Genomic DNA, 13,994 nt, shown 5'->3' with positions numbered 1-13,994 from the left:
TCAATTTTTCCTGCAGCTTAAAATGCGCCAATGAAATGACCTGTCTTACATACTGGGGCAGGCCGGGGAATGTGAGCATGTGAAAGTTTTTAATGCATTCACGTCTACAGAAGTTCATTTCTGCACAACATTTATAGTTAATGTCACACACTAAAGTTCAGCGAGGGTCCGCTCTCCTGACGCTCGTCCAGTAGTTGTCATAGTTACCGATCATCTTACGGGCTGATAATGAAGTATACACTGGTTCTGGTGACCTCTGTGGTGTCCGTGGGTCCGAAAGATCACCACCTGAGAGCGGGCAGAGACCCCTGAAGTGACAAAACTAACTGCAGAGCCAGAAACACAGTTTTGCCTATTATACCTGAGACTTTTTGCCTATTATACCTGATCTTAATTTTCAGGATCAGCCACGCCCCCGATGTTCCATTACCTAGGAATTTACAAATGAAGCACGGCTTGTACTCATATTTATATTACATTTGAGCAATTCAGTTTAAAGAGTAAATAATCCTTTTAAGGTATAATTTTAGTTTATGTTTAGTGTCCAACCACAAGTTAACATACATTCAAGGTGTACAAACACAATTATTTTGTTAAAATAGGCAGTTATTCAACATTACATAATGCATGAAATGTAATTTATATGGTCTCTTAATACTTACTCTTTAACATGATGGGCCAAAAAAACCCATGTATCAAGTACACATTGGGATAGTTCACCAGAAATCAATGAGACATTTCTCAAAACATCTTCTTTTGTGTTCCACGGAAAAAAAGAGTCACATACAGGTTTTGAACAATATGAGATTATTTTAAGAGATTAGATAAAAGAAATATCAATATTCAAGCCTTAAAATCAGCATCATAAAAGGAATCAACATGCGTATTCATATTATAATTAAAACAATATTAACAATAAATCAGCATGTCATTCGAGTACATTTACATTTACGCATTTGGCAGACGCTCTTATCCAAAGCGACAAACATTGCATTGATCTATAAATTTGAATCCCCTGGGATCGAAACCCATGACCTTGAGGTAGCGCCATGCTCTAGCCACAGGAAAGCCTCCATTTAGGATACAGAATATTATAAGAAAATTGGTTTTATCATATTGTTTGAAACAAAAAAAAACTGAAGATGGAAGTTCAGTTATAAAGTTAACAGAATTATAATTTAGCTTTTCTCACATAAAACTCTGAACTTAGATCTGCAGTCTTTATCAGTCCACTTGAATGTGCCGTCCACCTTCTCCATGGCACCACAGTGATGAGAGATCTGATGTTCAGGTTGACGTCCTCCTTTCCAGTTAGTCCAGGGTCCCACATGAAGTCCATTCGCCCAGATCCAGAAACCAAAGAGTCGACTCTGTCGAAGTCCAATCCACAGCGGTCCAGAAATCTTCTGTCGTTGTAATTCTCGCTCTGTTTCTATCTGATCGTTTTCAGACTCGATGCGCAGTAGACCAGAAGCATTGCAGTAATCCAGAGCTTGTTCCCAGGTCAGTTTAGCACCGCTCACGTGAATGAAGCTTTCTGATAAAAAACATGTGGATTTAATGAAATAGTTAGATGAGCAAATAATAAAGTTGAAAGTAATTCAATGTTTATATGTTGTGTGATCTTACTGTAGCAAAGAGCAGATGAGCTATTACATGTATTACTTTGTTTCCAGGACCCATTCACACACATATATGTAAACATATTGTCCATCTCTTCTGAAACGTAGTTGCTGTAGTTAGACTGTCCTTCATCAAACCACAAACGTCTTGAATGGTTGCATTGAAGGCCAATCCAGAATGGAGTCTTACTGTTTTGTCCTGCCAATTGTACTTGTTGGTTTTCCTGCTCATTTGTGATCGTGACTAAATCATTGTGGTTCTCTCTGCAGTATTTCTGAGCTTCAAACCAGGTTTTGTTTTGAAGGATTAATCTGTACGTGTTTGTTTCGTTGCCTGTTTAATTGTAAGAAAACATGCATGAATCTTATATCTGCAGTTACGTTGGCAAAACACAAACTTTGAAACTCTATAGTTTTCACAACATGATCTTACTTGAAAACCTTAATATCAATACATGTGTTCATTTTAAGGACATGTTTATTTTGTTAAGGTAAACAATACTAGTATCGTGTTGGGTTTGCACTTCATTTATTTCTTATAACATAAACTTCTCATCGCAGTTTCTGCGCTCAAATAAACGTCTCATTTAATAACTTAATTTCTTGTCCAACATTAAATATGAGTCACGAAGCATCACTCATTTTGAAACGTGTCAGATGTAAATGTAAATTCCCATCTTTACCTCTATCGTAGCATGTAAAGTTTTTGCCTTGATCACATCGAATACATTCCCAATATGCATCAGATTTCACAGTAGCACAGTAAGATCCTATTTGCTCCCATGCAAACTTCTTGAATGTGGCTACAGCCCCATCTGACCATTGTGAACCTTTGAAGGCACCAATCAAGGCGCAAGTAGCATTTCGTTTTAACAGAATTTCTGCCAGTTTGTCATTGTCCGGCTGGTCATAAACTGTGACAAGGTCAGTGTAGCGAAGGCATTTTTCCCGAGCTTCAGTAATATTCATGGTAGTATTTGAATGCTCCAAGTAAAACTCTCTCAGTCTGCCTGCTGTAGTTGATGTTGGGCAAGCTGAGGAGAAACATTCAGTCTTGAGCCATATAATAATATTGACTCTTATACGTCAAAATTACACACATGCCACTTTAATTTGACAGGAAAAATATAGAAACACTATAAATAGATATTCCGAATTTTGAATGGTCATACAAACTTGCATATATACAGATACTTGTAGGCTATTTTAAAGCTGGAGGTGGGTAAGAGATCCATGAATAGTGTATGTTTTTATTTTTGTTTTGTCATGATGTTTCATTTATTTGCTAAAGCAACTGAAACACTAGTTAACAAATAAAATAAATAAAACACTTTTTCGTCTACAAAACTGTCTGGTAAAAAATGATGAGTAGAAACCTACCCCAGAGCAGTACCAGCATGTACAGATATACCATATTAATGCTTGGTGTACCGAAGTGCCAGAATCTGGTGTAGAAGTGAAGATTAATGCCGGACAGGAAGTGTGCAATCTGATGTTGAAAAGTTAAATGTTATATAATGTTAGTGAGTGATAAAGAGGAACAGTAAGACTAAAGTAAGAATCCTAATGTGTTTTCCCTTTTGAATCAAGTTGATATAAATATCAGATGAAATATAATTTAGGCTAAAAGGCTCTTACTTGTTTTGACATTATGAAAAATTGTCTGGCTTGCGGAAGCCATATTATGTAAAATACCAATATATGTATTTGTATATTATAGCCTACTTGTTTGTTTAAAAGTCTTCCTTATAATAAACAGGATAGATATAACAGTACACATGTTACTATGAAGAAATGAAACAGTAGACCTTTAAAACACGCTGGCTCATTCTCAACCCATCATCTGGTCAAAAGGGACAAACCCGACCATTGGGTTGTAAATTAACCCATGTTAGGTTTAGTTTAATCCACTGTTGGGTGAAATTAAACACTGCGTCTGCGTTCATTATACCCAGCGGTTGGATTTGTAATAACAAAACTGGGTAACATTTTACAATAAGGTGCTATTAGTTGATGCATTAGCTAACATCAGCATTTATCAATCTTGTTAATGTTAGTTCGTGTCAATACAGTTATTCATTTTAGTCCACGGTGCATTAACTAATGTAAACAGTGACAACAATGTTTTAATAAATGCCAAAATGAACATGAATTAATATTAATACATGCTGTAGAAGTACTGTTCATTGTAAGTTCATGTTAGCGAATGCATTTACTGATTGTTAACAAATAACACCTTACTGTAAAGTCTTATCAAAAACTGAAGATATTGACAATACACCAAGCATACAAACAAATAATGAAAAGCAAGGTCATTAAAGGTTCTTTAAAAAACACCTTATGCAATGTGATATACTCTTTCTGAAAGCTGGTTAACAGAACACAGATAGTGAAGTCATATCAGTCTTACCTGGTGAGCTGAGAGTTTAATCTTTGCTCTGAAGGAAATATATATATAACATATAATCCAGTGATGTCATTGTTTTAGCTTGGGGCAGTGACACACATGCAAATGAGATGTTAGCAATATTTAAACATTACACTACTGAGACAAAATACTTTTTTAGAGTTCAGTCAACCTTTTTCTAAGTTAAAACAACTTAACAATTTAAATGGACTTAACTTTAATAGTGTTCATTTCACTTGTTTTTATAAAGTCCATTCAACTTTATTCTCAGTTCACTTCAAGTTTACTGAACTTTAACTTTTAAGGCAGCACGTACTTGTACCATGGCTTTGTAATATTCTTTAGCAAAACTTCATCTACTTTGCAGGCACGTCTGTCTGCTTTTTTTTACCGTGTCTTTTGTTTTGTATCTTGTATAGTGTAATATGTTAATATGTCACTTCCTGTTATTATCCCGCGCACATTCCTTTGGGGTCTTGTCTCTTTTCCACACTGTTGTCTTTAGGTGCCGTGTGTATATGTACCCTGTTGTTGTGTTACGATCTTCTCACGTCTTTCATTTGGATTCATTGACAGTCAAATGTTTAGATTTATGAAATGCTAATTATTAATTTTGTATTAGACCTCTGGCAGAGACAGAAGACAGAAGATGAAGTTCAAAATGTATTGAAAATTTCTTGAGATTGAGACAAATCATCATATACACTTATTAAGACAATACAGCACACAGCATAAGAATAAACATGAATAAAAAGGAAATTGGTACTACAAAATGAATATGTTAATACATAAAGAAACAAATTAAAATGTAAAAATCATGAGTGAATTAAAACACAGATATGTACTTTCAAATCAGATAAAGTCAGACAATTCATTATTATTTCACCTCACATAAAACTCTAAACGTAGATCTGCAGTCTTTATCAGTCCACTTGAATGTGCCGTCCACCTTCTCCATGGCACCACAGTGATGAGAGATCTGATGTTCAGGTTGACGTCCTCCTTTCCAGTTAGTCCAGGGTCCCACATGAAGTCCATTCACCCAGATCCAGAAACCAAAGAGTCGACTCTGTCGAAGTCCAATCCACAGCGGTCCAGAAATCTTCTGTTGTCGTAATTCTCGCTCTGTTTCTATCTGATCGTCTCTAGACTCGATGCGCAGTAGACCAGAAGCATTGCAGTAATCCAGAGCTTGTTCCCAGGTCATGTTATAAGGGCTCACGTGAATGAAGCTTTCTGACAAAAAAAACATACAAATCGAATGAGGTAAATGATCAAAGGCAGCATATATTGCAAGTATTGTCTTAACCTACTGTAGCATAGAACGCGGTATAGACTTAGGGAATTTACTTTTTTCCATCCATTAAGTATTTTAACCACGACTATTGTCCAATCTCCATTTCCTTTTTCATACTTGTCTCTGTAAGCAGATTTTCCTCCATCAAACCATGTAATGTTATCATACAGGAGGCCGATCCAGAAAGGAAATTTGCTCTCTCTTGTCTCATTCTTTATTCGCTCATTTTCCTTCTCATTGGTGATACTGACTAAATCTGTGTGATTCTCTCTACAGTACAGCTGAGCTTCAGTCCAGGTTTTGTTTAGAGGGATTAAACTGTAGTTGTGTGATGCTCGGTCAACACCTGTATAAATGAAGAAATAAACTGTTCATTGATTGTCATGATCGTATTTAGATACGTGTCAGACAGAAACAACACAGTGATGATTTACCTTCATTATAACACATGAAGTATTTCGTCTCATTGTATGGCAGAAGTTCCCATGATCCTGCAGTTTTCATGACAGCTCCACATATTCCCGTAGTACAATTCTCAGTGAATGAAGTGAATGTGACGTCATCACCATTTGACCATTTACTGGTGTATTTTGTGTTATTTGTATGAGCACCAATGATGGCAGATGGAGCATCTGGGTCAGTGATTGTTTTTACAAGTTCTTTTAGCTTTTCGTTGTCTTCATGATCATAAACTGTGACTATGTCAGTGTAGTTTTGTTTTTCGCAGGTATTCGGATCTTTACTGATATTAATTTTATCATTTGAAAGATGGAATTCTCTCAGTCGACCCGCAGCATCTGACAGCGGAAAAGCTGAAACAATTCAAAAATGTTTATTGACACAATATTGACTTCATTTTGACCGAAAAATTCTGTTCTTCTTTTTAAAAGTAGGTTATGGTTTGACAATATATTTCATTAGATACACTATACATGAATACCCTAAATAAACCTTCAAGAATATCACACAGACATCATTTAGATAAATACACTTTAAAGTTCTTCAATTTCTGTTCAGTTAAAGTTCTGAAGTCATGCAGCCGTGCTTCATACCACAGCAAACGCTCATTACACACACAAAAAACACATAGACAAAGCCAACTTGTGTTGTATAAAACTGAAGAAAGAACCTGGAATGACAGACATTAGCAGGGGAAAACGTTTCCACTTTAATGCTGAAATGAATAATTTTCAGTCATGTTTGTATTCTTATTGTGCTTGCACATTTTCTATTGCCCCACAAGAAGCATTAACCCTCAGCATGTGCTGTAATAAAAACACATGAAAGACTGATCGTTTTTACATTTACATAAAAAAATGTCAATTTCAGACTCACCACACAGAAGCATCAGCGCTGAGAGAAATGCCATAATAATGTCCAGACTCGTGTGGATGTTTGTGGCTCCAGAAGGATTTATTCACTTGTGTTGTTTTGGGATCTGATGTTGTTTCATGAAAAAGACTGAACAATCACGATTAGAAAAAAACATGTATTTAGAAACCACAAAAGATTTGATTAATATGATATTATATTGTGTTATAAACGTATACAGTATATCATAATCACCGTTTCATTTTTGAAAAACTTTCAACCAAAAGTCAAACTCATGGAAATCATTAATTCAAACCAACCTGCAGGTCTGACTACATTATCACACACCAGACTATATGATGATCAATAGAATGATATCAAGTAATAAACAACACAAACTGTATTATTTATCTAATACATATAATACAAAATGTTTGATCATAAATCAGAAACCCATCTTACCTGCTGAACAGATTACTCTTCTGTTATTGAACACATGAAGGACTCCGCTGATTTATCCAAACGATGTCATTCTTTTATGACGGGCAGGGAGGGACACACAGGCAAATTCACATGAAACTTATTAAACACTCCATTTTATTAAATGTAACCTCCATCTCATCTACTGGAATAAGTTACCAAACAATTCATGTTTGTATTAGATATGTATTTAATATCTCCAACCGGTGTGCAAATCGAATTGACAGTCAACATGTATGTAAATGTGTGCAGGTGGTACATGAGGATGACATTGTTCTGTTCAGATGATTTAATGGAGATAAGAGATGCTCCGGCTGTAAACTGATGTCAAGTTCAAGAAAGTCCAGAGAATGACTCTCCTCCTGTAGATGTTGTTTGCAAACATATCCTGCATCAGTTAAGTATTAATGTCATCCGTCTGTTTCCTCATTCAAATTGTGTCTTTACTCTTATCTCAATACAACTGTTATGTTCTATTACATATGTTTGATTTAAATATATTCTTGATGAATGTTTTTATTTATTATCATCAAAACATCTCATTGTAGTGCTGTATATTTTTTCCTGTGAATGTGTTTGTGCTCCACAGTGTAGAATGTTCAAATGTTTGCTTGTTTATCCTTTTCACTTTGACAGGAGCGTTTTCTACTTTAACAAACTCCTGATAACATCCAACATCAGAATCCGTGAACCTTTTGACGCAACATTTTGCAGCTTTTATTTTATACATCAAAGAAATAAATGTGCTTTAATCATTTTAAATCATGTTAAAAGCAATACTTTCAGCTGTCTTTATTACTGTACATCTCTGACAGTGTTTTTTTGTTAATATTTAGCAAGGTTTGGAGTACTGTAGGCTTCACTCGGCCGAGCCGGGTTTTACTCTTCCCATGAACACACAAACTAAAAGCACGTGTCGTGTTTAATAAACACATTACACAATAAGGTTATCAATCACAGGTATGTGAAAACTATGGTTTTCATTGTCTAAACCAGGCTTTATATTCATACGGAATGATTCAAGGAAGTTCGATTTTAGTATTTGAAACTGGTCCTGCTTCTGCTGTAGATGTCATCCTTCATGTGTCATAATCTCACAGGTTTTTTTTATTTCAAAATGCTGCTGTCAAAGAATTGCGTCTATTTACAATGGCTGTTGATTTTAATGCATTTGAAATGAATGAATCTAAATGGTTTATTGTGAATTCTTTGTTTCCTGTATGTAACATCTTTTGACTGTTATCAGTTCTTTCTTTCTTTCATAGAGTACGTGATGCCTGTGGTCTTTAAATCCGTCTACACAGTTTGCATATGTGGAAAAGGTGCATGTGATGAAGGAACAACATCATTTTTAAAGGTAACGCTTCATCATATTTAACTACACCTCCTTAAAGATATTAAATGCATTGACTTGAATCCTCCCACCCCTTGATGAATATGATTGGTTGAATTCATTTTTTGTGCTTTGAGAAAAAAATTATCATTCATTCAAATGAAAAATACACAGTTTATTAAAAAAGTTCCTTATCAAGATCTAGCTGAACTTTTTTATACCAATGTTTTATTTAACAAATTTCTTTATTTGCACCCATGGAAGTCTTCATAATTTCATCAAATAATAATAAATATAGACACAACTGTTTTTTTATTATCTTTCTTAAGCTTTAACATTTATGTTTATATGTAAATGTTCATTTTAAAACATTGGTTTTTATGTCATAACTCAACGGTGAATGTATTTTTTGGGTTTAATTGAAAACATGATACTGGTAAAAGTCAGATCCATCACTGGTGGATCATTGGTGAGTAAAATATCAACAAACCCAACCGTTGGATTTACATGAATCTATTCTGGGTTGTTGCTCAAGCATGAGTTGAAACAACCCAACATTTTTTACAGGACAGAAAATGATGATAGAATTAACTGATCTGTTTCACGAATCGTTTTTATTGTGTAAAACAACGGTGAAAAGATACAGATGTAGATACAGCTGAGATAAAGACAAACTATATGAACTCATGACGATAACACAGCCCACAGCATAAGACAATTTATAAAATGAAAATAAGTAAAAAGATGAAAATGTAAATTCATATAATCTATTACAAATCATAAAAGAAATGCAACATGGGTATATGTCTATATGTTTGAAGTCAGAATTACACACATACTTTTAAGAAACTCATATCATGATCCAGTTACCTCTCTTTCAGAATAAATATACTTATATCTCTGTAGTGAATGAGTGACAGATGCAGACTGACATTTGATAAATCAATGAGACTTATAATACAAATGTTAGATCAACACAGGATAAACAGAAGAACATGGAAAGAAGGTTTTGTGTTAACTGAGTGATGTATTATTTCAGCTCACATAAAACTCTGAACTTAGATCTGCAGTCTTTATCAGTCCACTTGAATGTGCCGTCCACCTTCTCCATGGCACCACAGTGATGAGAGATCTGATGTTCAGGTTGACGTCCTCCTTTCCAGTTAGTCCAGGGTCCCACATGAAGTCCATTCACCCAGATCCAGAAACCAAAGAGTCGACTCTGTCGAAGTCCAATCCACAACGGTCCAGAAATCTTCTGTCGTCGTAATTCTCGCTCTGTTTCTATCTGATCGTCTCTAGACTCGATGCGCAGTAGACCAGAAGCATTGCAGTAATCCAGAGCTTGTTCCCAGGTCATGTTATCAGGGCTCACGTGAATGAAGCTTTCTGACAAAAAAACATACAAATCGAATGAGGTAAATGATCAAAGGCAGCATATATAGCAAGTATTGTCTTAACCTACTGTAGCATAGAACGCGGTATTGACTTAGAGAATTTATTTTTTTCCATCCATTAAGTATTCCAACCACGCGTATTGTCCAATCTCCATTTCCTCCTTCATACTTGTCTCTGTAAGCAGATTTTCCTCCATCAAACCATTCAATGTAATCATACAGGAGGCCGATCCAGAAAGGAAACTTGCTGTCTCTTGTCTCATTCTTTATTCGCTCATTTTCCTTCTCATTTGTGATACTGACTAAATCTGTGTGATTCTCTCTACAGTACAGCTGAGCTTCAGTCCAGGTTTTGTTTAGAGGGATTAAACTGTAGTTATGTGATGCTCGGTCAACACCTGTATAAATGAAGAAATAAACTGTTCATTTATTGTCATGATTGTATTAAGATACGTGTCAGACAGAAACAACACAGTGATGATTTACCTTCATTATAACACATGAAGTATTTCGTCTCATTGTATGGCAGAAGTTCCCATGATCCTGCAGTTTTCATGACAGCTCCACATATTCCAGTAGTACAATTCTCAGTGAATGGAGTGAATGTGACGTCATCACCATTTGACCATTTACTGGTGTTTTTTGTGTCATTTGAATGAGCACCAATGATGGCAGATGGAGCACCTAAGTCATTTCTTTCTACAAGTTCTTTTAGCTTTTCGTTGTCTTCATGATCATAAACTGTGACTATGTCAGTGTAGGTTTTTTTGCAGTAATTCAGAGCTTCACTGATATACATTGTAGAATTTGAAAGATGGAATTCTCTCAGTCGACCCGCAGCATCTGACAGCGGAAAAGCTGAAAAAATATCAAAAAATATTGACACAATATTGACTTCATTTTGACTGAAAAAAATAATTTCTTCTTTTTAAAAGTAGGTTATGGTTTGACAAAATATTTCATTAGATACACTATACATGAAAACCCTAAATAAACCTTCAAGAATATCACACAGACATCATTTGGATAAATACACTTTAAAGTTCTTCAATTTCTGTTCAGTTTCAACTCAAAACATAAATAATGAAGTCATGTAGTTCTGCGTTAAACCAAAGCAAACTCTATGATGCTTTTATTACACAGAAAACCTTAACAAAGCCAACTTGTGTTGTATATGTCAAAATGTTATTATTGTTTTGAATTCATGTTTGCATTTTCAATGAATCTTTACATTTGCTAGCACAACAAGGTCAAATGAAACTGGTTGAAATGGCATCAGACTTTAGCACTTAAAACAAAGGCTGAATGTGTTTGAATGAGATTGAATCAGAAGTTTAAACTCACCGCACAGAAGCATCAGTACTGAGAGAAATGCCATAATAATGCCCGGTGTGTTTAAAACAAGACTGATGTGGATGCTTTTGTCTCTTACTTGTCTTTTTTGGATCTGATGCTGTTTCATGGAAGAGATTGATCATCAGGATTACAGATAAAAGTGTATTTTTATATGGGGTTAATTCACCTTAAGTCAAACTCATTTACTTCAAATTATGGCAAATAAACCCAGAGTCTGACTACAATATCACTCACAGGGCTATATTTACATTTACATTACATTTAGTCATTTAGCAGACGCTTTTATCCAAATGATATACCATATATGATAATCAATGGAATGAAACAAAGACAAATAAACAATAAGCAGTATTATTTTCCTAACATGTTCAATAAAAAGGTTAATCATTAAACAGAAACCCATCTTACCTGCTGAGCAGATAACTCTTCTGTTATTGAACACATGAAGGACTGATGTCATTCTTTTATGACGGGCCGGGAGGGACACACAGGCAAATTCACAGTAAGCATAGGTGTGACTTCCATCTTATCTTTTGGGAAAAACACTAAACGCTTGATGTTGGTTTTCATGTAAATGTGTGCAGGTGGTACATGAGGATGTGAATGTTCTATTCAGATGATTTAATGGAGATAAGAGATGGTGTAAAGTTCAAAGTCGTGTCTGTTTAAGGCCCATCCAGAGAATGACTCTCCTCCTGTTTTATTCTTTCTTGCTATGTTTGTATACACATTGATGTCATGTGTCTGTTTTACTCTTTTCTCTATCATCATGTTGTGAAATGAAATGTTACATATAAATACATATTAAAGTAACTTTAAAAGTCCTCCCTTTATCTCTAAACAACCTTCAAACTTTAGAAATATTTCGTCTCCCTTTATTACATCTCTGACTGATTCAAGGTTTTGATCTCACAAATTCAACAAATTATTATTTTGTGTTTATGCTTCCAAAAGAAATATTTCAGGTGGTACCAGTGTGTGACTTTAATGCATCTGAATGGTTCTTTGTTTCATGGATGTAACATTTGTTTGTTGTTTGACTGTTATCTGTTCTTTCTTTCATGAAAGACATGACGTCTGTCTTCATTAAATCCAACAAGTTTGCATATATGGAAATGCCAGACGCTATGAAGAAGAAACATTATTCGATGGGTTTCACTTCATAATATTAAAATAATTATATGGACTTTCTTAGAATACTCTGGGCCCCGATTGACAAAATAATATTATTTTTAAGAGACGGGAACTGGTGTCATTCACAGTTGGACCCCAACATGTGTTTTTAGAGGCCAGACAAGAGGCCAGAACCAATTTCGCCCCAGGTTAGGGATGTTCTTAGGCACAATGCAAAGTGGAAAAAGCTGCAACTTGGTGTATTAATATAGATACAGAAAGTCCTTTGTATTCTCTGATGGGAAAACACAAACAGGTTGCTTCCTTGTTTTGATATGCAAAGAGCCAAAGGCCTCAACAGTTTCAGCAAAATGAATGTTCCAGCGAAAGCTCGAGGTAACAACACTGCTGAACATTATATTAGAAGTGAAGCCAGCAGATATTTCTTATAAAAGATTCATCTGTTCTGAGGAGCAGCAGAGACATTTGTAAATAAAAAAGATGACAGTGTGGATCGGGAGCGTCTTTTAAAAATACAATGTATAGAATAGCCTCAAGACTATATTGTGGATAAATAGATAATTGTTTTATATTCTTTATGGGAAAGACAAGTAAAGATAAACGGATAATTAAACACTAAGAATTGAGAATATTAATAAAGCCTTTGTGTGAACCAGCAACATAAATGACACTAGCAGATCTGAAAATACGGATGTTTTTTACATATTCATTCGACTAAAACCTTTAAATTAGCATAATGCTATATGCATTAAAATGATATGAATTATGGTCAAGCGCGTACGTTTGTAATGTAGCCTAGTGTGAATTTCTTTTCTAGATAAATTAGGCACGTCTGCTTCTTCCCAAGGCTGTTTCAAAACACAGCTTGAAAGAAAGTTTATGGGCGACTATTTTGGATTTCTAACTTAGATTTCAAGTTGTGTGCATCCATTTGGTTACAGTATGCTCATCACTTTACCACAATAATGACATATTGCCTCGGTTTATTAAAGAACATGTTATATTTCACGGGTAATAACGAAAAATAACACGTTCATGAGACAAACATGACATGCGTTTATGTCGTATGCCATTCATTTTGCCAGGATAAAGAAGTGTCCGTTTTTACTAATGTTAGATATTTTAGAAATGTTAAATATTAAAGGCACGGATGGCACAAGGTATTAATGTACTTTACGCTTTCGTTTTAATGTTAGGCCATTGCTAACGCACTGGTTTGACTCTTTCTGCAGTATTTATGTTATTTATAGTATTGACGTTCTTTGTATACATAGAATATGATGAATTTACACTACATGGAGTACTGTTTATCATACCCTTCATTGGTCAACGCTTTCTGCTCAGGCGGACACACATCTGTGCCCATTTAAATCACCGGTGTGATGTCACTGTAGTGTGTGTTTTCTGTTCTGTAGATTTGAACTACACGCACAAATGCCTCCAATCAGTTAATAAAAAGCCTCCCTGTTTGCCCCTTACAAATGATGTGGTACTAGATTCTACTGCATCAATTCAGTTGGCCAGGTATGTGTCCAAAATTGAAAAAAACTACAAAGTTAATTCAGGTTAATGAAATGGAGCATTTTTATTTTCTTCAAGGAATTCAACTAAGGTCACAATTCGACGAAGCATAAAGGCTAAAGGATAAAGAAGAACA

At 35.0% G+C, this 13,994-nt stretch overlaps 3 protein-coding genes across 5 annotated transcripts; all 3 read right to left on the bottom strand.

Annotated features, from left to right (window-relative positions):
- Positions 1 to 515: 515 nt before the first annotated feature.
- Positions 516 to 4,044, bottom strand: LOC306893484 (macrophage mannose receptor 1-like). Its single transcript, XM_079455324.1, has 5 exons — positions 4,033 to 4,044; positions 3,003 to 3,111; positions 2,306 to 2,656; positions 1,630 to 1,956; positions 516 to 1,537 (listed from the first exon to the last, which is right to left on the bottom strand). The coding sequence occupies exons 2-5, from the start codon at positions 3,034 to 3,036 to the stop codon at positions 1,179 to 1,181; spliced, it is 1,071 nt and encodes a 356-aa protein (XP_079311450.1). The 5' UTR covers positions 3,037 to 3,111; positions 4,033 to 4,044; the 3' UTR covers positions 516 to 1,178.
- Positions 3,731 to 7,440, bottom strand: LOC306893483 (lymphocyte antigen 75-like). Of its 3 annotated transcripts, none has more exons than XM_079455321.1 (5): positions 7,100 to 7,440; positions 6,662 to 6,787; positions 5,761 to 6,138; positions 5,343 to 5,672; positions 3,731 to 5,265 (listed from the first exon to the last, which is right to left on the bottom strand). In XM_079455321.1, exons 2-5 carry the CDS (start codon positions 6,693 to 6,695, stop codon positions 4,907 to 4,909), a joined length of 1,101 nt encoding a protein of 366 aa, XP_079311447.1. In that variant the 5' UTR covers positions 6,696 to 6,787; positions 7,100 to 7,440; the 3' UTR covers positions 3,731 to 4,906. The 3 variants fall into 3 exon arrangements, with proteins under 3 accessions (XP_079311447.1, XP_079311449.1, XP_079311448.1); XM_079455323.1 differs by having other exon boundaries at positions 6,662 to 6,764; positions 7,100 to 7,180; XM_079455322.1 differs by having other exon boundaries at positions 6,958 to 7,101.
- Positions 7,441 to 8,744: 1,304 nt separating this feature from the next.
- Positions 8,745 to 11,633, bottom strand: LOC306892837 (macrophage mannose receptor 1-like). Its single transcript, XM_079454157.1, has 5 exons — positions 11,612 to 11,633; positions 11,280 to 11,300; positions 10,334 to 10,705; positions 9,916 to 10,245; positions 8,745 to 9,839 (listed from the first exon to the last, which is right to left on the bottom strand). The coding sequence occupies exons 3-5, from the start codon at positions 10,644 to 10,646 to the stop codon at positions 9,481 to 9,483; spliced, it is 1,002 nt and encodes a 333-aa protein (XP_079310283.1). The 5' UTR covers positions 10,647 to 10,705; positions 11,280 to 11,300; positions 11,612 to 11,633; the 3' UTR covers positions 8,745 to 9,480.
- Positions 11,634 to 13,994: the final 2,361 nt, after the last annotated feature.

This window comes from Barbatula barbatula (genome assembly GCF_947034865.1).
Source record: "Barbatula barbatula genome assembly, chromosome: 4".
In the NCBI taxonomy this organism is placed as follows: Eukaryota; Metazoa; Chordata; class Actinopteri; order Cypriniformes; family Nemacheilidae; genus Barbatula; species Barbatula barbatula.
This window is presented reverse-complemented; position numbering and strand designations above follow the sequence as displayed.

Excerpts from the sequence above, each read along its gene's own strand:
- LOC306892837 (XM_079454157.1), bottom strand. The coding sequence starts at position 10,646 with ATGTATATCAGTGAAGCTCTGAATTACTGCAAAAAAACCTACACTGAC. Across the intron at positions 10,246-10,333 it reads CTTCATGTGTTATAATGAAG|GTGTTGACCGAGCATCACAT; the intron begins GTAAATCATCAC and ends TCATTTATACAG. Across the intron at positions 9,840-9,915 it reads ATACCGCGTTCTATGCTACA|AAAGCTTCATTCACGTGAGC; the intron begins GTAGGTTAAGAC and ends TTTTTTTGTCAG.
- LOC306893484 (XM_079455324.1), bottom strand. The coding sequence starts at position 3,036 with ATGGTATATCTGTACATGCTGGTACTGCTCTGGG. Across the intron at positions 2,657-3,002 it reads CATGCTGGTACTGCTCTGGG|CTTGCCCAACATCAACTACA; the intron begins GTAGGTTTCTAC and ends GTTTCTCCTCAG. Across the intron at positions 1,538-1,629 it reads CTCATCTGCTCTTTGCTACA|AAAGCTTCATTCACGTGAGC; the intron begins GTAAGATCACAC and ends GTTTTTTATCAG.
- LOC306893483 (XM_079455321.1), bottom strand. The coding sequence starts at position 6,695 with ATGGCATTTCTCTCAGCGCTGATGCTTCTGTGTG. Across the intron at positions 5,673-5,760 it reads CTTCATGTGTTATAATGAAG|GTGTTGACCGAGCATCACAC; the intron begins GTAAATCATCAC and ends TCATTTATACAG. Across the intron at positions 5,266-5,342 it reads ATACCGCGTTCTATGCTACA|AAAGCTTCATTCACGTGAGC; the intron begins GTAGGTTAAGAC and ends TTTTTTTGTCAG.